The sequence below is a fragment of the Elephas maximus genome, chromosome 21, assembly GCF_024166365.1.
Source record: "Elephas maximus indicus isolate mEleMax1 chromosome 21, mEleMax1 primary haplotype, whole genome shotgun sequence".
Classification (NCBI taxonomy): domain Eukaryota; kingdom Metazoa; phylum Chordata; class Mammalia; order Proboscidea; family Elephantidae; genus Elephas; species Elephas maximus.
Genome location: NC_064839.1, coordinates 8,057,264 through 8,082,614, shown reverse-complemented (window position 1 = coordinate 8,082,614; position 25,351 = coordinate 8,057,264). Strand labels below are relative to the sequence as shown.

Sequence of the window (25,351 nt, the reverse complement as noted above, 5' to 3'; positions counted from 1 at the left end):
TTCCCCCTTCTTTGTCCCATCCAGAGGTAGCTGGACACTTTATCCCCAGGCTAACACACGCATGCATGAACGCATGCATGTGTGCACCACACACACACACGCACATATACTCACACACTCACACTTTTCTTTAAAGAAATTAAATGAAATATCGGGGGATAATTGGGGCTCCCAGAAAGTGCTAGTACTCTAGATAAAACCCCTTTAAATCTATCATCTGAACTCCCTGTCTCCCTTCCTGAAATGAAAGCAGCCTATGAAAAAGCCAACCCACCTACCCACCCACAGATATAAAGTTTCTCATAGAATTGACCTCACAAAGTATACACAGAGGCAGAGGAGATTCTGAAAATCCAACCCAGTGCCCCATTCTTAGATTAATGTATCAAAAAACATATGAATAAAACCGGTGGCATGAAAGAGAAAGAAACAGATCAATAGAAATCTGACCCTGAAAAAAATAAAACAAACAGATATAAGTCAAGGAAGAGAAGAAAGTTAAGAGAAAAAAAAATCTAATGTGTTCGGAGAGATTAAAAAATATATCCATTTAAATGTTGATTAATTGATTGTAGACTCAGAGAACAAGAGCCAGTGGTTGAATGACAAGGTTAAGAAAAATTCCCAGAATAAAGGTAAAAGACAAGGAAATGAAATCTTTAAGATAAGAAAAAAGGAAACATCAGGATTGATGCAAGAAATCCACTTTTCAACCAATATAAGTCACAGACAGAGAAAACAGGAAGATGAAGAAATTATCAAAATGAAGGAGAAAGTTTTCCAAGCTGAAGAGGGTTTGACTTTAATCTGAAAGAACAAGCATTGAACAGAATAAATACAAAGAAAAACTCACACCCAGACATACTGTCCTGGAATTTCAGAGAGTCAAGGATAAGGACAACATCAGAGAAGCTTCCAAAGAGAAAATGTGAAGCTGATACCAAGGAATGAGATTAAGACAAGCATCAGACCCAGAAGGCCTTGGTTAAAATTCTGACTTTCAAACGCAACAGGTATGTTATCTTGGGCAAGTTCTCCTGTGCCTCAGTTTCCTCATCTGTAAAAAGGGGAGTTTATGGCAGTACCAATCTCATAAGAGTTGTGGGGATTAAATGAATTAATTTATAAAAGGACTTAGAACAGCGCCTGTAGCATAATAAATGCCACATGTTTGCTTATTGAATAAGGAAAAAACAAAACAAAAACAAAAGAAATCAGTAATCCTTTGGCATAGACCTCATGGTTGGCTCTTTACTATCCATCCCACTGTGGGGCAGCTGTGTGACTTGGGGGCGGGATGAGGCTGCAACTCCACCCCTTGGCCTAAACCAATTACCCTAATCCCATCAAATCACTATTTAGTTCTGGGATGCCTAAGTTAACCCAATGACAGAGAAGCTTTCTTCCTGTTCTAGCCCCTAGAGGCTTCTGGTCACCATTGTACAACCATGAGCGGAGCCTGCCTGAGAACAAAGCCATTACAGGAGCAGGACAAAGCCAAGAGCATCACAAAGAAATGAAGTTGGAGCCATGATCAAACTATGCCTGAAACCCACAGACTAACAGAAGTTTTAATAATATGCGCCATTTTATTGCTTAAACCCAGTTGAGCTGGGTTTTCTGTTACATCCATCCAAGAGCATCCTCCCTGATAAACTGTATGCCACAGCCTCTGCTCAAAGCTTAACCTTGCACCAAGTGTTACCTGGATGATGTAAGACAGTGACAAGCCTTTGGATGAAGCACTGATTGAGGAGAAACTCAGCATCACCAGCAACGCCACAATAAAGGTAACAATGTTCATGAGGACGTCCATTCTCAGAGCAAACCACCTGAGAGCACAATTAAAGTAGAGGAGGTGGCTGGAGTTTTCATCATTAAGCATCTTAAACCTAAAATTAAGAAATGAGATAAAACAGGAGATTAAGTATGCTTCCGTGCATTTAGGCTTAGGGCTACTGGAGAACTAAGGCAAGGGAAAGTTGTAACCAAGGGAGAGATGCACTTTCACACAGTAAATGCTGGCAAAAAAAGAACATATGTCCGTGCCCTTCAGGATCTGTTACACCTTTGACTCGCACATATGTTGAAAAATTCCATGCGGCAGTACGGTAGGGTGCTGAATGGACTCTGTCGACTGGAGCCCACAGCTGAGAACAAAAGGGGCTGAGTACCTCATACTCTAACTTCAGCGGATCCCTTACTTGGCATCAGCCACCCCCAAAGACTTTGCAGAATGAAAAATGGCTCCGTGGTAAGTGGATAGAAGAGGGGTCGTGGAGGAGGTCACCTTTAAGAAGAGCTAGTGTTGGTGATGGCAGAAGAGGGGAAGGAGGGTGCCTGACTGGTTCCCCTCCCCAAGTCAGAGAGTCAGGGTAGCTGCATAGAGCACAGGGGTATGTCTTCAATGAGAGGAAGCTGACCCCTTGTCCCCATGTGCCTGTGTGTCCACTGAGCAGAGGGCCTGCTAAGAAGAGAAGGAACATCAAGGAGGGTGACAGAGAGGAGAGGGGCAATGTGCACCCTCTGGAGTGCCTTGTCCCAAAGAGGTATGGGAGTCCATGGGTGGTACAAACAGTTAACACGCTGGGCTGCTAGCTGAAAGGTTGTCTGTTTGAGTCCATCCAGAGGCACCTCGGAAGAAAGATCTCACCTTCTCCTTCCGGAAAAGCAGCCATTGAAAACACTATGGAGAACGGTTCTACTCTGACACACACAGGATTGCCGAAAGTCGGAATTGAATCAACGTCAACAGGCTTTGGTTACGGAAGGCAGGTCCTGCCAGTTTGTGCAGTTTCTAGCGTAGGGAGTGCAGAGGGAAGGTGGTATTTGGAGCTGCAGTCTTGACGTGCAATTTCCGGACTTGAGGAACCCCCACATCAGAGGAACGCTGCCTGATGGGTGCTGCCAAGCTGAGCTTGGCTGGAAGACCCTTTGGATCTTATCAGCCAGGAAATGCCTGCTAGGGCTGCTTGGGATTGGTCCCATTGGGCCCTCAGCCCACCACGCCACGTCTGTGCAGTGAGCTGGCTCCCCTCTGTCCTCCTGCACCAGAACCGGGGGACGGGGCTCAGAAAAAAGGGGAAAAAACAGGTATTTCCCCCAGCTCCAATCCATACACACCAATGCCAGCCGTACCACTCCAGGCCTCTGGAGGAAAGGGAGAGCTTCGGCTTGAATATCAACCATTCAACTAGTTGCTGCTAAGTTGGTTCTGACTCATGGCAACCCCACGTCTTGTAGAGTAGAACTGTGCTCTCTGAGGTTTTCAAGGCTGTGGCCTTTTGAAAGCAGATTCCCAAGCCTTTCTTCTGAGGCACCTTCGAGTGGGTTGGAACCACTAATCTTTCAGCTAATAGTCAAGCACTTAACCATCTGTACCACCCAGGGACCTCTAACCAGTTGCCGTTGAGTCTTTTTTGACTCATGGCAACCCCATGTGTTGTAGAGTAGAACTGTGTTCCATAGCGTTTTCATTTTTGAAAGCAGGTTGCCGAGCCTTTCCTCCAAGACATCTCTGGGTGGGTTTGAACTGCCAGCCTTTCAGTTAGTAGCCAAGCATGTAACCATTTGAGCCACCCAGGGACTCCTTGTGTCTTGAGTATGAGATTGAAATTTTAACTGAACTGAACGAACCATTAACCAAAGATACACCAGATTAGGTAGATACTCAGGGTTCCCCTGACTGGTGGGGAAGGAGCTTCATCCAAACAACTGGTAGCAATTATTGCAAATAAAAAAAAACGAAAGCTTTTTGATGTTTAAATCCCTGAAGGGTGAAGATTTCTCCACGGCCACAATTGTGAATGTCATCAGCAGGGACAGATTACCCAGGAAGCAAGGTAAGCACGGGCTTACTTGTGCTTGCTTACTAATCTGTAGTGACCAATTTCAAATGGGTTTCACCACATGCTTACGTGTAAAATTGGTCACTGCAGATTAGTAAGCAAGCACAAGTAAGCCCGTGCTTACCTTGCTTACTGGGTAATCTGCTGCTGTCAGGGATTGTAAATTTGGAAAGAGGCTTTGATTCTGTAGGACGGTGCTGTGGGGTGGGAGAGAGACTGATGTCCAGCCATTCCTAGAAGCAGAATCTTTGACGTGGTAAAAAAATGTGAAATTGTTCACTACAGATGATGTGGTAAGCACCATGCTCACCTTGCCCATTGGATAATCCGCCCCTGGCCATCAGGGATTGCAGCTGCACCCTGTTCTAGAATTCCTCAAAGGCGTCTGCCTGGAAGCAACTCTGGCCGGCCACCTTGGGCTCTGCAGCACCCTCCCCACTTCTGTTTCTGCTCTTATTTTCTCCAGAGCTTAGTCAAAATACTCTTGCCAACACCATGCTCCTATCATGCAGCCGTAAAGCCTACAAATTCAATTGAGAACTTACATGACCTGGCAGTCGCCTGCAGTCTTGTGTATGTGGTTGGCAGGACTGCGCAGAAACAAAATCACTAGCTGGAATCAAACTGGAATTTGACCTCAAACCTTATCTTAATGCTGTAGCATTTCTCGTCTACAGGCGAAAGCAATGCATGTCAGAAGCCCAAACCCTCTGGACTGTCTATGACAGGAAAGAGACTATTACAAAAAGGGAGGCCCCATCAATCATGTGGGGCCCAGCTCTCTATGGAATTCTCTTGGAAACCTTGGAGAAGAATCTGCAGGAAGACAAAGCTTGAAAAGGTTTCGCTTATTATGGGTGAGCCAATGAACGATTCCGTGGGTGGGAGACTTTTCCTTACGACCAGGACAGGTAAAGGGTCTTTTTGTGGCTGCAGAACCCTTGATGGATGATGTTCAGGTCAGGCTAGTAATAGGACTAACTGCTGATTGAACAAAAGACAGAGCTGGGATGCCAAGTCTACACTGAGATCCTGGGTGGTAAAGTGGGAGGTCAGTGAGAGAAAGAATTAGGTGCAATTAGACTAAAATGTGTGTTAAATTTTTAAGGAGAGAAAAATAGAAACATCTATGTGACAGACCCTGCTATAGATTCATCAAACTCCATTTTCTTTTCCTCCTATGGACTCAGCTGGACTACATTTCCCAGCCTCCCTTGCAGTTAGGGGAAGCCATGTGACTGAAATCTAGCAAATATGTGTACAGAAGTGATGACGTCTCCACTACAAGCTTTTCATGGAGTTCTTCCCCCACCTTTTGCCTCTCATCTTCTGGTTAGACACAGTAGATCCTGGAGAAGACTTCGAGGCCCTTGGGGATGGCAGGGCCTCAGATGGAAAGAGACTGGATTCCTGAGTGTGGAGCAGAACCCTCCATGGACCCTCATTGAATTATGACTTGAGGAAAAGTAAACATTTTGTATGTGTGTGTTAAGCTCCTAAGATTTAGGGTTGCTTATTACAGTGGTGAGTCTACTGTGACTGATATAATTTATACAGCATTTTAGAAATTTTTTTTTTTTTGCTGGAAGATGCCTCGGAAATTTACTAATCTAGTCCCCACAACATTTTAAGAGGGAGGAAATTAGTTTGTCCACTGGCTGGAATATAATGTTAACCTTTAAGTATTAGTTTTACTTCATATGTAGTAACCCCACAACATTTTAAGAGGGAGGAAATTAGTTTGTCCACTGGCTGGAATATAATGTTAACCTTTAAGTATTAGTTTTACTTCATATGTAGTAACATGAAAAATGCTATTTTAAATTGTGAAGTAAAAGAAAAAATACTTAAGAAGAAGAAAACCCTATAAATAGAAAAAAAGAAAAGACTGGAAGGAAATATATGAAAGTATTAATAGGGTTTGGGTTTGGAGCCTATGAGTGGTTTTCTTCTTTTTTCTGCTTTCCCATATGTTCCTGAAATGAACACGTTTTACATTTATAGTGAAAAATAAAACTTGTGAGGTCACATACTGAAGTTGTGATTGAGTGAGCTCCCCTAATTCTCCTTGTCATGGGGCCCCAGAAGCTGGGAAGAAAGGCCAAATGTCTTAGACTGTGCCTCCTCAATCCTGCCAGCTCTTCATCTAGGGTCAGTCACCAGGGAGCCCAGGCTTCCCTTCCCAGAGCCAGAAAAGCCATTTGTCCCTGTGACCGCGTGTCCATGGTCAAGTGTGAAGTGGGAAGCCACGGGCCAGGGCCAGCCAGGACTCACTTGAGGATGCAGTCCTCCTTTTTGTCATAGGCATGAATGACGCCCAGTCCCTGCATGGAGGAGGTGATGTGGGAGAACCAGGGTGACCGGCTGATGTTCTCCACCTTCTTGAGCTCCTGGACTCCTCTATGGAACACGCTGCAAGAAAATCAAGAGGGCCTCAGAGTGGGGTCTTGGGGGTCTCACACTTGGCACATACAGATTCAAGTATCCAGTCAACACAAAGCTTACGTCAGAGACGTATAGCGCTAACTGGGGAGGGTGAGCTGGCCACCACTCTTCTCTAGGAGGGTATAGCGGGTTGTGTCAGAGGTAGGGGTCTGAGAAATGTGAGTCTACCAGTTCTTCTTCTGGTCTCGCTTCTTAGTGCTTTTTGTATCATGACAGTCTCGCTGCACGAGATGCGATTCTTGCCTTTGAAGATAAGTGCTCTGCATACAAAGAGGTCCCTAAACACAACCCAACCACTTTTTGGTGCCCACCCAAAGAAAAGTGATCTGTTACAACTCTGGAGGAAGACCTGATGCACCAGCTGCCAACACCTGATCTTCTAGGGGCACTTTCAAAGGTAATTTTGACCAAATGTCATTCTAGCCTCAAGAGCTGCCTTTAGAACCAAACCCTCTAAACACAAGTGCAGTTGCCCTTCGTGTTGTAGCTCCAGGGCCCTGGTGAGCGCATGACCACTGCCCTCGGGAATGGACATTGGCAGGCTGGCCTGTGAGAGCTAATCTAACCTGGCCTCTGGACTTTCAGCTAAGATGGACCCGGGGAGAGGAGGGGAAAATCCCATCAGTTCAGAGCTCAAGTGAGTTTGAAACATTTGGATAATTCCATCAGAGCCAGCCCTGGCCTGAATTGTCCTTATAGCAGGAGGTGGAGCTGCAGAGCAGAGAAAAAAACATTTGCTGAGCAAACCAACAGCACAAACAAGAGAATGGACAGGAACAATGGTCAGATAAACACAAAATTACAAAAATGGACAGCAGCCCAAGGGATCTGCTTTAAAGGCTGACATACAGGTCAGGCTTTATCTTCGTAAAGCACTTTCAAAAATGATTTTTCATCGTCACAGTGAAGGCATGGGGATGGAGATGGAGGCCAGGGGTCCTTCCTCAAGGTCACCAAAGAGGCAATGCAAGACGGAGGGGACAACCCAGGTCTCCCAGCTCCCAGGGCACACGTACCACAGCCCTTCACTCCCACACCGATGCCAAGGAGACCTGAGTCCAGACCCGTATCCCCAGTGTGTCCCTTCACCCGCATTCCCACTGCCCAAGGCACCATCCACCGACTTGACCCACAAACTTGAAACGTCCAGACCCAAACACATCATCTTTGTTACCCGCACTGCTTCTCCTTCTGTATCTCCTCTCTGCACATTACTGCCCACTTTGGAGTGATTGATCCTTGGTTCCTCTATCTACCCAACCCACAAAATCCCACCAATAATGAAACCCCAATGATCCTGCATCAATTAGAAATGACTCTGAATCCACCCCTCTTTCATCTTCTCACGTCTGATTCACATCAGCTCTCGAAGATTCTACATCTCAAGAGATGCCCATCCTATAGCCATGACTGATCTTTCTGTAGCTCCGTCCATCCTCCACACTGTGGCCATCTTTAATCCAGGGAGCTGAGAATCCCTGGATTAAGACAAACAACCCTATTACAGGTAGTGGTGGATCCAGGATTTGTGGGCTGAATCTTTTACAATTTAAGGGGCCTGATTAAGACCCTGGGTGTCCAGCACAGAGCTGAGCACATCTGGGAGCATCATAAATATTGTATTGGTTTCTATGGACCCTTTAAGTTCCCATAACATTGCACCCATTTCTACTTTACAAGACACTTAGAGTCACAGAATCTCATTTGATCCTCACAGTAACTTCTCTGAAACAGGAGAGGCTTCTGTGTGTGTGTACATACACTTCCGAGGCAAGTATTTTAATGATTACCATCTGCAGTTTCACCGACCGCTTTAAGGTCCTCCAGCCGGTTTGTAAGGCTCTGCTTTCCACCCACTGTGCTGTCTGCTGAAAACTCCAGCTGGACCCTCGGCCAGGGAGGAGCCAAGTTTCCTGGGAAACTGGGATCATTGCTGCCCTCCTGCCTTCCCCGGGTAGACTTGAAGGTGGGTACAGCCCCAGCAGGAGCCCCCAGTGCAAAGAAAGCAGCCTGAGGCTTTCTCTGACCATGCCAGTGGTTGGGAGGGAGTGATTTTTCCAAGCTCAGAGCAACTGAGGATCGGTCTTCTGTCTCTTCAGCAGCAGGAATGGCAGCGCCCCGCGATTGAGAACATGTCGGTATCACACCTACTGCCTTCCTGGCCTCCAGTGGTATCTACCTCGCAGGGCTGCTCAGAGGCTGAAGGGCCAGGGTGGATGCAAAGCACTTAGCCTAGCCCCTGGCATTTCCTAAGTACTAAAAAGTCAATGTGCTCAATATCAAGTGGTGCCCGGTCACTGGGTATGGTGACCGAAGAGGCTCTGTGTCGACTGGAAATGCACGTGTGTGGTTTTCCCTTCTTAGACAGTGCATCGACCTACCGAAAGAGAATGACAAAGCCTACAGCAAGGCCGACCAGGACTAACAGGACAGCAGGAAACACAGCAGCCAGTATCACTAGGATAAACACCACCATAAAAAACTGCTGCAGAAAGTTCTCAGCGTGAAACGGCAGCCTCACATCCAGCTCATCCATATCCTTGGAAAAGCGGTTCATTAGCCTGCCCGTGGGCGTCGTATCAAAGAAGCTCATCGGGCTCTTTAGGATCTGTGGGTAAAAGCCCGGAGTCAAACAGAGCCACGACGTGTGCTTGGTAACCTGGCTGCTCACTGGGATTGGGGTCGTGGAGCGCGGGGCCCTAGCTTTTCTCAGGGACACAGCGCGATGCGCCAGGCAATCTTGGGGAAGTCAGGGTGCTCCCAGTTCTTGTGGGCAACTGCATGAGAGGAACACGAGAGAAGTCCCGCCTCTGTGAGGAGCTCCAGGGGGTCCCCAGGCCAGACTTCTGCTCCAAACCCAGGTGCCGCTTAGGGTGGAGGGCTAGTGCCTTTGGGGGAAGGAGGATTATCACCCCACGGGGATAAGAAGCCAAGTTCCACTGTGGATCTCTGCCCCCCAAAGCGTGGGCTGGACCTGGCGTTCTGACAAGGGGACTCATAGCTGATGGCTGCCGCCCACCACAGCAGTAGAATTAGGCGAGGCCAGGGGCAGTTCTGAGGACCTCGATGTACTCAGGCTTCTTTGGAACAGGAGATGCCCTCTTGGTCAAAAGATCCCTGCTCCAGGGTCACTTCCACCCAGGGGCCTTCCTGACCCCCCCACACCCACCCCAGCCTAGCCTAAGAACCCATGACGCACCCCACAGTTTGCCTTCACAGTTGGTAATTAGATGTTGGGAGACTCTTCCCAGACTAGACTGTAAGCTCCATGAGGCTATGTCTGTCCCCAGAGCCCAGCACAGTGCATGACACATAGTTGTTGTTAGCTGCTGTTGAGTCAGCCCCCGACTCATGGGAAGCCCATACACAATGGAATGAAATACTGCCTGGTCCTGCGTCAGCCCCGTGATCGGTTGTGGAGCAGACTGTTGTGATCCACGGGGTTTCCACTGGCTGATTTCCAGTAGATCAGCAGGCCTTTCCTCCTACTTCGTCTTAGTCTGGAAGCTCCTCTGAAACTCGGTCAGCATCACAGCAACACACAAGCCTTCACTGACAGGCAGTGGCTGTGCATGAGGCACATTGCCAGAAATCAAGCCCTGGTCTCCCACACGGAAGGTGAGAACTCTACCACTGACCTGCTGCTCCCCACTTCTGGCACACAGTAGGTGCACAATAAGCCCTGTTGTGTGAATACTCGGATGCACATGCAGCCCCTGGGAGCGGCACCTTGTCAAACACTTGGTCATGTAAGGAGGAGGACGCCATCAGTGTGGTCTTGGTGAAGGTGAAACCTTTGGTGATGCCGAACACCAGCACGGAGACCATGCTGCCTGCATACACCCACTGGTACAGATGGTGCCCCGTGTCCGCCAGCACTGCACCAACCTCACACATGGTCTTGTTGCCCTGGGGCCCACAGGTCACCTTTGGAGAAAAACGAGAGAAGTACAAAGTGTTAGTAAACTGTCAGGGGAACAGGAACTTTCAAGAGAAGAGTCTAATTGCTAAAGGTAACCCACGAGTGTGAAATCAAGTCAGTTCTGATTGGGGGCTTTTGAACTTTGCAGGGTCCTGGCCCTGGGCAGCTGTGACTCCATGGGGGCACCTTATTTATGGAGCCTGGCACAGTCAGTGGGAAAGCAAAGCTGACAAACCAGGCAAGTGTGGGCCACTGTCCTGGTACAGGCTGTGCCTACAGAGGCCAGAGAGGATGCTGAGTCAGAAGAAAATGCAAAACCTGGAGTCCAAGCAGCTGGCTGAGTAAGCCGGAAGCAGCCCAGACAGGACAGGGAATCAGGGACTCGCCACCGAAGGCTGAGCTGCCTGGCAGGAGATACCAGGCCTTTGGGGGACTCAGGGACCTCTCTGTACAATGGCCAGCTCCCCAGGCCTTCCCTTTCCTTTACTCAAGGGGTACTGGCACCCTGCCCTGGAGCTCCTGGTGGGGAGATGCCTAGTGAGCACAAAGGGTGCTTGGAGGACCCAAGGAGGCCACTGCTCTATCCCACCCAGGTGAGAACACACAGCTTCTCTAGCAGAGTGTGCTAGCACAGCATTTCTACTCCCGAGAAATTGACAGCTGCGTTTTTCTCTGGACAGTGTGCTAAACATCAAGGCCGCCTTGGGGTGCAAACAAGCACCTTTCTCCTTAAATGCAATTTTGTTGATTACAGTAATAGCAGAGGTCGCTGATGGATTAACACCCGTGTAAGCCAGAGCAGCCCTGCAGGGCTCGTTTTTGAAAGGCCGGGCTTGCAGAGGTGACTTGGCTGTGCTTTAGGTTGTGCCTACTTGTGTCTGGGGTGGGGCCAGCACATGAGTCTACTATCCTTGATGTTTGCAACTGGCATGCCCCAAGCCTTGGAGGAGGCTCCACCTTGACCCTAACCTTGGGCTCTCCTGGAGCAGGAGGGGGTGGGAGAACACGTTGCTCTTTTTCTGCAGACAGCAGACTACCCACTGGCTTCTCCCGTTGATAATGGCCTCAGGAAGCTGTGCCAAGCTCATAGAAAACTGTAGCAGCCTCTTCCATACGGGTCTTCCCAGCACTGCCTCACTTCAGTTGTCATAGCAACAACATCACACCAAAATATAACCTTGGAGGATGGGCGGGCGACTCCACAGCATCCCCGGGGACGCGAGAAAAGCTTTGAAACTTCTGGCCCAAAGCTGGGCACTTTCAGCAAGCTCAGGTGAGAACAGGCTTACCAGTCCTTCCCAGGAGGGTCCCCGGCCCAGGCGAGAGCCCAGGAGCGACGGCCCTCAGCACATCAGGGCCTGGCCTGAACCCTACATGGACTGTTCCTGTAGAGGGGCCCTTGGGAGCTGAGCACGGGGTAGTGTTCATGACAAAACACCAGTCTCTCTTCAGGGGCAGGAAGACACAAATCTACGTTAGACTTTCTCGGCCCCTCCCATCCCCTCCTCAAAGCTGCCTTACAGTAGAGGATGCAAACTGACCCTATCCCGCAGGTGGCGAGGTATTTCTCCAAACAGTCTTTTCAGCCAGTACTTTCAAAGGTGGAACATAAAAATCCAGATGCCCTGTTTGTCTTGAAAAAGCAGAAGGGGTTTCGGGAGCCTCCATTGTGTGGTGTAAACAACTGACCTCAATCTCGTGGGAAGAGGCTGGGGACAGGGGGATGCTCCTTGTTCATAGGGTGGTGCTGGGCACATTCAGACCCTCCACCTGCAAACTTTTTGCTCCAAAACACAGACTAAACATTCTCCAACACCAAAGGGAAACTCACCCGCGAGCCCTGATCTAGCCAGAGACCCAGCCACCAGTTGCTGAAGGCAGAGCTGCCAATCATCAGGAGGAAGAGGGCCACTGCCAGGAGAGAGAGGAGGTACCCTGCAAGAGCGGGGAGAAGCCCACAGGGTCACAGGGGGAGGGGCTGCACTGAGTCAGTCTTCCTAGCCCCAGCCCTGAGGGGATATTAAAAACCAGCAGGAAAAGGACCTGCACCCCTGGGGGCCACCTTCTAGGCCAATGCAACAGTCTGGCTTTGGAGCCCTGGCACTCAAGAGGACATCTGTTCCACTTGATTGGAAAACAGGACCAAATTGTCAACAACAACAGTTCAAGAAAGGATTTTTCAAATTCATATTAAATCAAGAAACCCGTTGTTTTATACTGAACCTCCAGAAGCCTTGATGTACGTGTGATACGTTTTCCAGGTCACTGACCCCTCCCGGGGGGATTCAGTCTGGATGAGTTGGTGTGCAGGAGCTATGGAGGCAAAGACAAACCCAGTAGTGTCCACCGCTGGGGTGAGGAGCCCCCCAAGCAGGCACACGCCACCTGCATGCTGCACCCCCAGGCAGGCACACGTCATCTGCATGCTACATACCCCACCCCCCAGGCTGGCACGCGCCATCTGCATGCTGCACCCCCCAGGCAGGCACGCGCTATCTGTATGCTGCGGCCCCCCCCGCTAGGGCAGTTAAGACCCTGTCTTATATTTGCCTTGTGCTTTCAAACGCCCAACACAGTTTTGCTCCTTTTTGTCTATTTGAGCCTCATTCCAGCCCTGTGATATAGGTGGCTTTCTGAGCAATGTTCATTAAGCGCCTAGTCTGTGCTAAGGAATCCTGGTGGTGCAGTGGTGAAGCGCTTGGCTGCTAAACAAAATGTCGTCGGTTGAAACCCACCAACTGCTCCACAGGAGAAAGATGAGGCCGTCCGCTTCTGCAAAGATTTACAGCCTTGGAAACCCTGTGGGAAAGTTCTACTCTGTCCTGTAGGGTCACTAGCAGTTGGAATTGCCTGGATGACAAAGGCTATGGGCCTGTGCTAGGCCCTGGGGGTGCAGAAGCTGTTAGTTTGGCTCTCCCAAAAGCAAGTCTGCTTCTAAGAAAAGGATATGAATACGAGTAGTTTGAGGGAGTCCCTGGGTGCTGCAAATGGTTAATGCGCTCAGCTCCTAACCAAAAGATTGGTGGTTCAAGTCCACCCTGAGATACCTCGGAAGAAAGGCCTGGCAATCTACTGAAAACGCAGCCATAGAAAACCCTGTGGAGCGCAGTTCTACTCTGACACAAATGAGGTCTCCATGAGTCAGAGTTGGCTCAACAGCAACTAGAAAGAAAGAAAGAGTCTATTTGGGAGCTAAAGGGAGAAGGGAAGAGAAGTGTCTCATTGAGCCAGGTATCACTGTAGGTGACCAGAGCTTAATGCCATGTGGAGAAAACGCAGAGCCAGTGCAGACCAGACACCTCAGAGCTTTTCCGCGTGAGGAGAGGAATCTGGGATATTCCTACACCAACTTTCAAAGGCTGTTGGTTGAGGGCTGCTCCCAGGGAGTGTTGATTTGCCAGCACTCCCAGCTTGAGAAGTGCCTGCTGCCAGAGACAGCCTTCGGGCAAAGAAACGCCTACCTGCAGTTGGAAGTGGGCTTGCAGGCACTCAGGTGGTGAGGAGGGAACAGGGGCAGCATCTACTGCCAAACCAGCTGCATCCAGTCCAGACACAGCCACCCAGCGTGTGTCGGGGCGAAACTGTGATGTACAGGGTTTTCAGAGGTTGATTTTTCAGAAGTAGATGGCCAGGCCTTTCTTCCAAGGGGCCTCTGGGTGGGCTCGAACCTCCAATCTTTCTGTCAGCAGCCGAGCGCATTAACTGCACCACCCAGGGATGCCTAGCATCCACTACAGGGGTCCACAAGAAAGAGGTGGTTCCTGTCTTCTCGGAGCTTACACCATGCAGAAGAAATCAAGGGCATCCCAGGCCATCGGCTGCATGGAGTCTTGATTCTCTCCATATGGCTTCCTCAAAACAAACAAACCAATTGCCTTCAAGCCTATTCCAACTCGTGGAGACCCCATGTGTGTTCAAGTAGAACTGTGCTCCATAGGATGGCTGTGATCTTTTGGAAGAAGACAGCCAGGCCTTTCTTTCAAGGTGCCTCTGGATGGACCTAAACCACCAACCTTTTGGTTAGTAGCTGGGGTCTTAACCATTTGCACCACCAGGGACTCTCTTTAAGTGCGCTCCATCCCCCAAAGTGAAGGAAGGTAAAGGACTGTCGGGTTCTCAGGGACGGAACACTGAGAGGCAAGGGGATGCCGGGAAAGAAGCCGCCACATTTCAACAGCTCTGAAATCAGGATGGGCCTTCTGTTGGAACGCATGTCATATCGCTTAATTGGCCAAGATCTTTCTTTCTAAATGGTACATAAAATCACGGTGATCTGAAAACGGATGGCATCCTAAGTTTGATAAAATGCACTCAGCTGCACATCATTGAGGAACGGGGCTCTGACTTGGGAAGCCCCCTCCCCCACCGCAGGCACCTGAGGGTGGAGCTGTGGGTCTTGCCCTCTGCCCTCTCCGTGCCCAGCACAGGGCAGGGCAGGGAGCAGGAGCTAGATGATGTGGAGCGGAACGGCTGGCAGGTAACGCAAACATTGCAGGGTGTTCGGCAGCATCCCCGGCCACCTGGCTCTCGCTAGGCTCATCTCCCACAACCTTCCTCCCTCGTGCAGTCCCGCAGCCCCTTCCACCTCCTCACCTTCTCACCAGATGTCCCTGCCAAATGCCTACATATTCTTGAAGGACCAGTCCTAAGGTTTCCTCTTCTGTGAAGCCCTTCCTAACTAGCCACTTCCACCCTCACTCTCCGTTCCTCTTATCACAGCTTCCTGTAATTATCCATTTGCCTGTGACCCCTGTCAGACCTCTTATGGTCAGTCCCATGGAATAAGGACCAGGGCATCCCTTCCCCATCCTTCTGTCCCAGCCTAGCTCACTGCCCAGTACACAGCAGGTGCTGAGTCTTTGTTGAAAGAACAAACGGCCTTCTCCAACCTTGACCCCTCCATGCTGCATAACTGTTCTCAGCGCTCATCATAAAGAGTGGGGAGCATCTGTCGTGCTTGGTTTCACTTCAACTTAGTTCCTGCACACTGCTTTGGTCTCTCATAACAACAACAAACTACTGAGGGTTACTCTGTGCTAACCACTTCATGTACAGTTTCTCATTTAATCTTTGCAAGAACCTACAAGGTTGGTACTATTATTTCCCCATTTTATGGATTAGGAAACTAAGGCTCAGAGTGGCCACATAACGTTCCCAAAGTCATGAATCAGTAAGTGGTGGAGCCAGGACTTGAATTCAGGCAGTCAGACCCCAAGGTTCACACTCCAGCAGAATATACTATGCTAGCTCTCCAAAATGGCATCTGTTGTGCCCATGCTTCAGAGCCCTGGTGGCGCAGTGGTTAGGAGCTCAGCTACTAACCTAAAGGTCGGCAGTTTGAATCCACCAACCGATCCTTGGAAACCCTATGGGGCAGCTCCACTCTGTCCTGTAGGGTCACTATGTGTTGGTATCGACTCGAAGGAGGTTGGTTTGGTGCCTTTACTATCCCAAATAGTAGAAAATCAATAAATATTTAAGACTAGGTAACTGAGAAAAAGAATGGCGAGTACCTTTTACATCTACAAATTCTGAGTCTGTTTCAGATTCTTTCCTTTCACCTTTCTCATCTCTTGGGGCCAAAACTAGGGTAAGAAATAAAGAGAGATCTGTGCCCATTCACAAGCTGTGGGCAATCAGAGAGCTGTGGTTCTAACTCGATTGTACCGGTATCTTTGTCTCTCTCAGCAGGGCTCTCCTTCAGGGCTTCCACCATTGTTGCATTGTAAATGTGCTCAGGATCCTGGGGACAAAAGGAATTCCTTTGAAAGCTAAATAACAGAACTTATCCTGGGCCCAAAAAACCAAACTCATTGCCATCAAGTTGATTCCCACTCATAGTGACCCTAAGGACAGAGTAGAACTGCCCCATAAGGTATCCCAGGAGCACCTGGTGGATTTGAACTGCCGACCTCTTGGTTGGCAGCCATAGCTCTTAACCACTGCGCCACCAGGGTTTCCAAGAGTTACCTTGAATTGCAAGCCCCTGAGGTTGTGGATCAGTTTTGCATAGCGGCCTCTCTCCTGCATCAGCTGCGTGTGGGTTCCCCTTTCACAGATGGCTCCATCTTCTAACAGAATGACCTCATCACAAGACTCCAGGAACTGCAGGGAGAGAAAAGCAGTCCACAGAGGGCTCCTGTCTTTCTAAAAGCTAGGGAGGCACCATGCCAAACTCCCATCCAGCGGGTCCTGGGCTCACCTAGTAAAGGGTTTCTTAACTGCGGGACAAGAGGCTCCAACTCAGGGCAGCCCCATGCGTGTCAGAGTGGAATTGTGCTCCATAAGGTTTTTAATGGATAATTTCTCAGAAGCAGATCACCAGACCTTTCTTGTGAGGTGCGTCTGGGTGGGCTCAAACCTCCAACCTTTCAGTTAACAGCTGAGCACGTTAACCGCTTGCTCCTCCCAGAGACTCCCTATCGACGTTAAACTAAAACACCAAACCTATTGCTGTCGAGTCAATTCTGACTCATGGTGACCCTATGATGTGTGTCAGAGTAGAACTGTGCTCCATAGGTTTTCAGTGACCGTGACCTTTCATAAGCGGATCATTAGGCGTTTCTCCTGAGGTGCCTCTGAGTGGATTCAAACTGCCAATCTTTCCATTAGTAGCTAAGCACCACCCAAACCAAAAGAATCAATCTCGCTGCTGTTGAGTCGATTCTGGCTCATAGCAACCTTACAGGGCAGAATAGAACTGCTCCATACAGTTTCCAAGGCTGTAATGTTTACGGAAGCAGGCTGCCACATCTTTCTCCCATGGAAAGGCTAGTGGATTTGGACTGCCAACTTTTCAGTTAGCAGCTGAGTGCTTAACCACTATGCCATCAGGGCTTCTTATTGGCATTAGGGGCCAGATAACTCTTTATTGTACGGGGCTGCCCTGTGCATTGTAGGATTTTAACATTGTCCTTCGTTTTCCCCACTAGATGTTTTCAGACACTGCCAAATGTCCTTGGGTGGGGCGGGTGAGCATGCAAAATCGCCCCCCCCAGTCGAGAAACACTGATCTAGTGCCCCCAGCTCTCCTGGTGCAAAAGCGGCCCTCTGGCTGTCAGGACGAAGCACACAAATCTTCCTTTGCCACCATCTCTTAAATGCAGCTACCGTCCTAAGAGGTAGGTCTCATCATGGAGATTTGGAAAACAAATTTTCAAAATCACTGCAGCCTAGACCGATCATCTGGTGGAGAGGAAAACACGTTCTCAGCAAGAGGCTCCCTCTGTCCTGTGTGCAACTCCACACGCCCCTCATGACCCCGATCTAGCCCAGGGGAAGCTGACCAGGTGCAGTCTCCCAGCCTGGAGCTCACGCTAGCTTTATCTGTGTGGTGAAATCATAGCACATTTAATGATGGCACCCCACGTCTCACCCACGGCAATTCTGTATCTCTAGTTTGATTCCCCCTCACTCCTGTGTCACTCCTGAGATCAAAGAGCTCTGCGGGGGAGGAGGGGGGAGGGCTTCCTTTCATTTTAGAATAAGATAGGCCTCTTCCCATTGGATCCACCCAGCTAAGGGCAGGGAGCCCCCTCCTACAGGCTGGCCAAGATACATGAGATGTAACGTGGTTTCAGCTGAAAGAAGCTTTTGTGCAGGCCAGAGGTTTTCCCCTGTACGGTGGGGTCGCCCAAGGGCAATCAGTCTTCAATGCTCTTGATTTCAGAAGTCTGAGAGAAGTATCTTTGCTTGACCATTGTCCACCTATTTTCCAGATGGGAAAACTGAGGCTCCATAGAGCCTGGTGCAGCCCCATGCCCTCTCCTGCCTACACCAGCCCCCACTGCTCCTGGCGAAGCGGCCTGGCTATGGAGCCTCGAGCCCCCTGGCTCACTCCAGCGAGGCCTGGGGGGATCAGAGCAGCTTTCTTCTGCAAACCCACACGGACCCTGACCCAGGAGTGAATTCCAGCGGCCAGCCTGCTGGCCTCCTTTCACTTGTTCCCTCAAGTAACAGAAGAGCAATCGCCGACCAGAGCGCTCAGAGCTGCTCGGGTTGCCATGCCCGCCCAAGAGTCAAAGCAGCAGAGAACGTTCCGAAAGATCCCCCTGGGTTCCTTCTGGGGCGCTGGACCCCTCCTTCCCTACAATGGGCAGCCGACTGAGTCAACGGCACCCCTGGTGGCTGCCTGCGTTTTCCAACACAAAAAAGTGAGCTAAAATGACCTTGGTGAAATGTAGAATCCTTCAGTAATTTTTTTCAAAGCGAAAGAGGCCTGATCATCAACACACTCATCATACGAATGAGGAGACTGAGCGCTGAAGAAAAGCACGTCTTGCCTGAGCTCATGCTGCTGCTTAGTGGGCCTTATAGATTAGGCCAGAACTGGGGTCTCCTAACCTCTAACGGGGGGTTATGGATCCCACATCCATGAGGACTCCACCCAGAGGTACCTTGGAAGAAAGGCATGGTGGTGGGCCTCCAAAGGTCACAGCCTTGAAATCCTGTGGAGCACAGCTCTATCTAATCTGCAATACGTGGGGTCTGCTTCCAAAGGTCACAGCCTTGAAACCCCGTGGAGCACACTTCTAGGCTAATCTGCAACACACCATGAGTCAGAATCAACTCCACAGCAGCTGGTTTGGTTCTTTAGTTTATGTGGGCTCCTGAACATACAGCTCAAATCTGCGTTTGTCAGGGGTCAGGTACCCCCTCCAGATCCCCAGTCACTTCAGGAGGACAGCCCTCTAGACTGCGGGTTGGCTCCAGGGTTGGAAAGTCAGGGTGCAGAGCTGTGCGCGCTGGCTGAGTGAGAATTCATCCCTAGTTGCTTCATGGGGGTCCCAAGGGAATCCAACCTTTCCCTCCAGCCTGGCCCCTGGCCCACAGAGGAACTGGGAGCTGAGGCCTGCACAAGCCCAGCCTGATCTTCCTGGTGGCAAAGGAAACCCAGGCGGTCTCCACATGCAAAACTCAGGTGCTTGAAGCCTCTTCTGGGACCAGAAGTCCAGCCCCCAGCAAAGGTCAGCTCAGGCTGGAGACAGGGCCACAATGGTGGAAAGACCTGTTTTTCCTGATTCTTTAAGATGCCTCTCCTTGTTCAGACTGGCCCTTTCTGGCCACCTGCCAGAGGACCCTATAAATGCTCACTGCAGCATCCTGCCACCATGGTAGCTGCTTTTGCCCCCATCCCCAGCTTGACTTACCCTTGCAAGGCCCTGAGGCCTGTCTGCTGCCCCCAGACCGGGCCCTTGTTAAGCCTTCTCCTGAGGGTGGTGGGAGAGTGAAGGGCAGGGGATTTCTGCTCCCCCACTTTTCTGCTCCCCCACTCCAACAGGCCTCTGATGTAGGTCAGTCCCCTGGGATCTTGCCTCTGGCAGGACAGCACACATACACCCCTCTGGGAACTCAGAGGAGAAGGAGGAAGTTGGAGAGGGGGACATCTGGTTCTTGGTGGAGGGGGGCCTTGGGTTCCCACTAGGCATTCAGGACTTGTATGTGGGACTGACACAGCAAAGACTGTCCCCAGCCTGGCAAATTCTCAGTGTCTCTCAGGGCTAGGCCTTTCCTCAGCAATGTCCATGTTGCCAAGACTGAGGAGTGGCTCTGAGCAGGAAGACGCTTCCTGCCTTAACCCCAGTGTCCTGGGGAAGGGGGCCAGGGGCATCTGGGTGCCTCATCCAAGGGGCCTGCCATGCCCTGTCATCCCTCACCAAGGTGCCCAGCCCTTGCTGGATGAGGGGTGTGGCCTGAACCATTTGCACCTGGCTTCCCATGTGCAGCCCACAGGCAGGGGTCAGTTGCTACTGAAGAATCTACCCTCTGGTGGAGGAAAGGCCTTGTTGCCCTGGGCCCAGAGTGGTCATGCACAGAGAGGGACAGGCAGAACTGTGTCAAAGCCGGGAGGCTGGGAGAACCACGCATCCCTGCTCTCCCCCCGACCCTGTCCAGCCTCAGATGCGGGAGGCAGGGTTAGGCCAGGAGGAGGCTTTGTAAGCATCCAGTGCCATGCCCACCCCGTGATCATGTCAGTCCCCTTCACCTGTAGCTGGTGGGTCACCAGGACAATGGTCTTTCCCCGGAGTGTCTTCTTAATGCACTCCTCAAAGACATGCTTCCCCACGTGGGCGTCCACGGCTGACAGGGGGTCGTCCAGCAGGTAGATCTCATGGTTCGAGTAGACAGCCCGGGCCAGGCTGATCCTCTGCCTCTGTCCCCCAGACAGGTTGAGGCCCCTCTCCCCGATCTGCAGACGGAGACAATGGTACTGCCCACCATCAGGCTCCACCCACCACCCTGAAGTCCTTGGAGAACAGAAGCTTCTCAGAACTCAGGAGGAAGACACGCAGACCTGCCATCACCATGCCCAAGCTCTTTCACCCCTTATGGGGACCCCGACCACATTAGAAACTCTGGTGGGTGGAAGAGCTCCACTTTTCAGGAAGTCTGGTGGGCAGCGCCAACTAGGGTAAAGCCCTTATTCATGTGGAGCAAGACACACCTGCCCACATGCCTCTTCACAGTGCACAGACCATGGGGAGGAGCTGCAACTTGACCATTGACACCAAGGGGAATCACTGAGCAGAAAGCCCTGGGAGAATGGATGAGTGAACAGGAGGGAGAAAGGGCTGAGAGCAGATGGAAAGGTGGCTCCATATTTGCTTTCTTGTGGGTCAACTATCCCCCATAACCCCATTGCCATCGAGTTGGTTCCAACTCACAGTGACCCTATAGCACAGAGTAGAACTGTCCCATAGGGTTGCCAAGGAGTCGCTGGTGGATTCAAACTGCTGTCCTTTTGCTCGGCAGCTGAGCTCTAAACCACTGCACCACCAAGGCTTCATCCCCTACTCTAGGCAACCATAAATTCTATGAAGACAGAAAGCTTGTCTGTCTTGTTCTGCATTCCACCCAATCCAACTGAACCCAAAGGGAACATCCGTTATGTTCAGCCAGGCGTTGAGCTGGGCCCAGGAGACAGGGCACTTGAAGGTGAATAGGAAAATCTCCACGTCTACCGGGAACGCAGGTTTTGTGGGGAGACAGTTACACACACAGTAACAGCACAAAGCACATGGGAAACATAAGCTCAGTGCTTTGGGACAAATCACTCCAGACTGTAGGACTCGGGAAAGTCTCCCTCAAACTGTGGCTTTGAGGTTGGAACTTGAACAGTGGTATCAATGCAGGAGCAGAGGCAGAGAGGCTGGAAGATGAGCGGACCCTCTGGCTGGCTTGTAGAAATGCCAGGGTGTGGGTGGTGGGCAGAAGCAAAACCTGGAGGAGCGGGTCTGGGCTGCAGTGAGGGGGCCTTGAATGCCAGGCAAGAAGGCTATTGGGCCTTTTCTTGATATGGGAGATGGGGGCACTAGCGGAGAAAGGCGATGTTCTCTAAGCTGGTCTTTCTTCAGCAAGTTCTAGCTTTGTGATCCCCTCTGAGGCTCTGGGGAAAGGGGGGAAGCCCATGCAGAACTGGGAAGGGGAGGCAGGAGGATGGCAAGGTGACACCCCTGGGGACAGTCCAGGCACCTGAGGAAGCTCTCTGGACAAGCACCCCAGAAGTACTGTTTGGAGATGGCCTTCATGCTTCTGGGAGGAGCAGAGCCAGTGAGGCCAGAACGGGCATGTGAGGCTCCAGCCACCACGCAGCAACCGTGGGTCCTGGTCTTTCACCAGGAACTGCTCCCGAGATGACCAGGCAGCTCTCCGTGGGCCCAGGAAACAGCCCCGCTGAACAAAACACAAGTGGGGGGGTCTGTGCCATGTTCATTGTGATAGCCACCAAGTTTAGACTCAGATGAGGAAGTCAGGGTGGGGAGTGCCCTAACTTTCCCCACATTTCCTGGGAGGTCTCTTTTCCCAGGATGTGAAGCCAGGGTCTGCTGAGCCTCAGCCCTGTGGGCCTTGGCAAATGGGCTGCCCTGCAGCTGAAGTGGAGTCGAGCTCCCAGCTCTGCTCACCTCTGTCAGGTCTCCATAAGGAAGGCTGCTCAGGTCCTTCTGGAGGCCACAGACGCGGATGGTGTGCTGATACCTGTGGCACAAAGGTCAGAAATCCTCTCGGTGAAAAAGCCCCACAACCATTCCTTTGTACAACTCTAGGGCTAGAGAACAGAGTGGTTAAGAACAGGGGCTTTGGAACCAGAACAATCTGGGTTTGAATCCAGATCGGGTGGCAAGTGCCTCTATCTCCCTAGCCCTCACTCTCTGCTCTACACTTCAGGATGGTAACTCTCACTGAGTTGTGAAAGTGTGGAAAGCCTTTAGCGCAACGTCTGGTGCATTGCAAATTCTCCATCAGTGGTCGTTATTAAAACTGTTATTACCTTGGCCAATTTTCCAATTACAAGACTGAGACCACTCAGCACTTCTTCCTCCCCGTGCCACCCCCAACTTTGAGCTGCTTCCTGCCCTCCTCCTTTCTGTGACCCCAGGAGTCTCGGTTTCCACCTTAGGAGTAAAACCTCTGCTAGAAGACGCCATGTACGATGGGTGCCAGACCCATCCTTCGAGGTAGAATTAAAATGCCAACCCCTGCAGGGACACTTTCTTTCCTAACCCGCCCCCCTCCATGCCCTCTGGTGACTCCGCTGCCTGGGACAGTCCCAGCACAGGCTCCTGTCCCCTAGCCTGTTCCTCCTCTGTGCACCGTCCATTCTATGTGCCCTCCATTCCCTTCCAGACTTGAGCACCTAGAGGAAAGAGATACATCCAGCCATCCCTGTGTCCCCAGGTGCCCTGTGTATAAAGATTTGCTCTCCTACATCCTAATTCTTCAGTAAAAGAACTGCCCTCTCCCCTCCAGTCCACTGCCCTGGAAAGAGAAGGCATCCCAGGTGCGGGTAGGAGTTGTAGTGGTTGTTACATGCCATGGAGTCTGTGCCATGTTCATTGTGATAGCCACCAAGTTTAGACTCAGATGAGGAAGTCAGCTCATAGCAGCCTTGAAACGTTGCTCTATTCTGTGCCATCCTCACAATCATTGCTATGTTTGAGCCCAATGTTGCAGATACTGTGTCCACTCATCTCACTGAAGGCCTCCCTCTTTTCTGCTGATCCTCTGCTTTTCTAAGCATGGTGTCCTCCTCCAGGGACTGGTCTCTCCTGACGACGTATCCACAGTAAGCGAGACTAAGTCTCACCATCCTTGCTTCTGTGGAGCATTCTGGCTGTACTTCCTCCAGGACAGATTTGTTCATTCTTCTGGTGGCAGTGCAGGAAATGCTGAGCAGAGCAGTCTGGCTGCTGCCAAGGACTCTGTCATGGATTGAACTGTGTCCCCCAAAATATGTGTCGACATGGTTAGGCCATGGCTACCAGTGTTGTGTAGTTGTCCTCCATTTTGTGGTTGATAAACCTTAATTTCTGTTTCTAGTTAATGAGGCAAGATAAGATTACATTAAAGAGAATTTGGGTGGGATGTAACACCCTTACTCACGTCACATCCCTGATCCAAAGTAAAGGAAGTTTTCACGGGGTGTGGCCTGCATCACTTTTTATCTTGCAAGAGATAAAAGGAAAGAGAAGTGAGCAGAGAAGGGGGGACTTCATACCACCAAGAAAGCAGTGACAGGAGCAGAGTACATCCTTTGGAGCTGGGTTCCTGCATGGAGAAACTTCTAGAACCAAGGGAAGATTGATGACAAAAACTTTCCTACAGAGCTGACAGAGAGAGACAAACTTCCCCTGGAGCTGGCGCCCTGAATTTGGACTTCTAGCTTCCTAGACTGTGAGAGAATAAGCTTCTCTTTGTTAAAGCCATCGACCTCTGGTATTTCTGTTAGAGCAGCACTAGATGACTAAGGCAGACTCCTGCATTCACCAGCCCTTCCTGTTACACCTGAGTCTCCTAGGGACAGGATGTCAGGTCCAGAGAAGAGGAGGAGAAGGGATGGAACTCTTGCCTGCTGGGAACCCACATGCTGGTTGAAGCCTACCAGCAGGGGCAGAGTTTGTGGGTTCAAAGAGTAAAGCACCAAAGTCCAAACAAGCAGTTAGAGAGTTGACAGCATTTCTCTTTACTTCAGCTTTGTGGTGCTTGAGGAGGTTTCGGGGTGGCCCAGCTCCCAGGTGGCTCCAGCAAGTTCAGATGACCCTGATCTGGAGTTCAAGGTGTGCATCCAAGACTCGACTCTGCCATTTAATGGCTTGGACCTCAGCCTCCACATCTGAGCAATGGGGATGTGTTGCCAGAATCCCCTTAGGCACGTGCCTCTGGGCTCTGAGGACAGAGTACACGTGGGTGCTCATCAGACTCGACAAGGAGCCACAGAGAGGTATCCTGGTGCTACTTGCCAGAAACTAAAGATAGTGCACCAAAGTGCGCCGAATAATTATGGCTTGAACTTGGTTTTTTCATTGGATGATATTGAGGCCACTGAGGGCAATGCACCCTGTAGCTCTAATGTCAATCAATAATGTCTGGGCCGGTTAATCGCATCCTGCTGCTCAGGATTTCAAGCACATTTTGGTTACTGAGCCTAAAGCAAAACTGTCGAGTTCGTTCCTCTCCCTCAGCCAGCACGTGTGCTGTTACAGAGAAGCTTGGAGCATATGCTACTCCACGCCGGGAGTAAAGTGCTGACTCCACCGGCTTCTCAGCCTGTGATTGTGGGTTGGCAGAAGATGCCTCTCCTGAACTCCTGGGTCAGAAAGAGAGAAACCGACCCCCATCTGGGTCTGATAAATGTTTAATCGGAACTGGTTGGAGAAACCCACTTAGCCATCGTTACCAATCTCATCGGCATCTGTAGCACAATGTACCAAATTCTAAAGTGCTCATGCTTCAAAGTTAACATTACCTTTGGTGGTCATACTTTTCTCCAAATAATATGTTTTCTCTCACATTTCCGTGGAAGATCCATGCTTGTTGGGAAACATAGGCCAAGGTTCCACTGACTGCCACGACCCCTTCCTGTAACTGCATCTAGAAGCAACAGTACCAGAGAACTTTCAGGAGCTGGACCTCACAGGGTTCTCCTTGGCGGACCACTGCGCCCTCACCACCCACTAATTCTGAAGGTGCAAGAGGTCGACAAGATGCCACAATGCAAAGCCCAGGTGTGCAAGCTGAGGGTCCCAAAGTCAAACAAGGTGCCAGGCAGGGAGCATAAATGAGGGCAGGGAACAGGGTGGGACAGAGAAGGAGCGGTGAGCTCTTTAAAAGTGGCCGGCAAAGCCAGGACTGCTGCTGG

General features: G+C 50.6%; 1 protein-coding gene across 5 annotated transcripts in view; it reads right to left on the bottom strand.

Moving 5' to 3' along the window:
• LOC126064779 (ATP-binding cassette sub-family C member 12) overlaps positions 1 to 25,351 on the bottom strand; it is an 83,383-nt gene that overhangs the window by 15,128 nt on the left and 42,904 nt on the right. For 2 of the 5 annotated variants that reach the window (XM_049864058.1, XM_049864060.1), the window contains exons 11-22: positions 24,959 to 25,083; positions 22,119 to 22,191; positions 20,201 to 20,404; positions 16,186 to 16,320; positions 15,861 to 15,958; positions 15,729 to 15,787; positions 12,439 to 12,528; positions 12,047 to 12,150; positions 10,023 to 10,220; positions 8,675 to 8,901; positions 6,123 to 6,260; positions 1,706 to 1,862 (exon numbers count right to left, since the gene is read on the bottom strand). In XM_049864058.1, coding sequence (XP_049720015.1) covers positions 1,706 to 1,862; positions 6,123 to 6,260; positions 8,675 to 8,901; positions 10,023 to 10,220; positions 12,047 to 12,150; positions 12,439 to 12,528; positions 15,729 to 15,787; positions 15,861 to 15,958; positions 16,186 to 16,320; positions 20,201 to 20,404; positions 22,119 to 22,191; positions 24,959 to 25,083 — 1,608 coding nt within the window. Of the gene's footprint in view, positions 1 to 1,705; positions 1,893 to 6,122; positions 6,261 to 8,674; positions 8,902 to 10,022; positions 10,221 to 12,046; positions 12,151 to 12,438; positions 12,529 to 15,728; positions 15,801 to 15,860; positions 15,959 to 16,185; positions 16,321 to 20,200; positions 20,405 to 22,118; positions 22,192 to 24,958; positions 25,084 to 25,351 lie in introns of those variants that run through there. The other 3 variants (XM_049864057.1, XM_049864061.1, XM_049864062.1) reach the window with 2 other exon arrangements.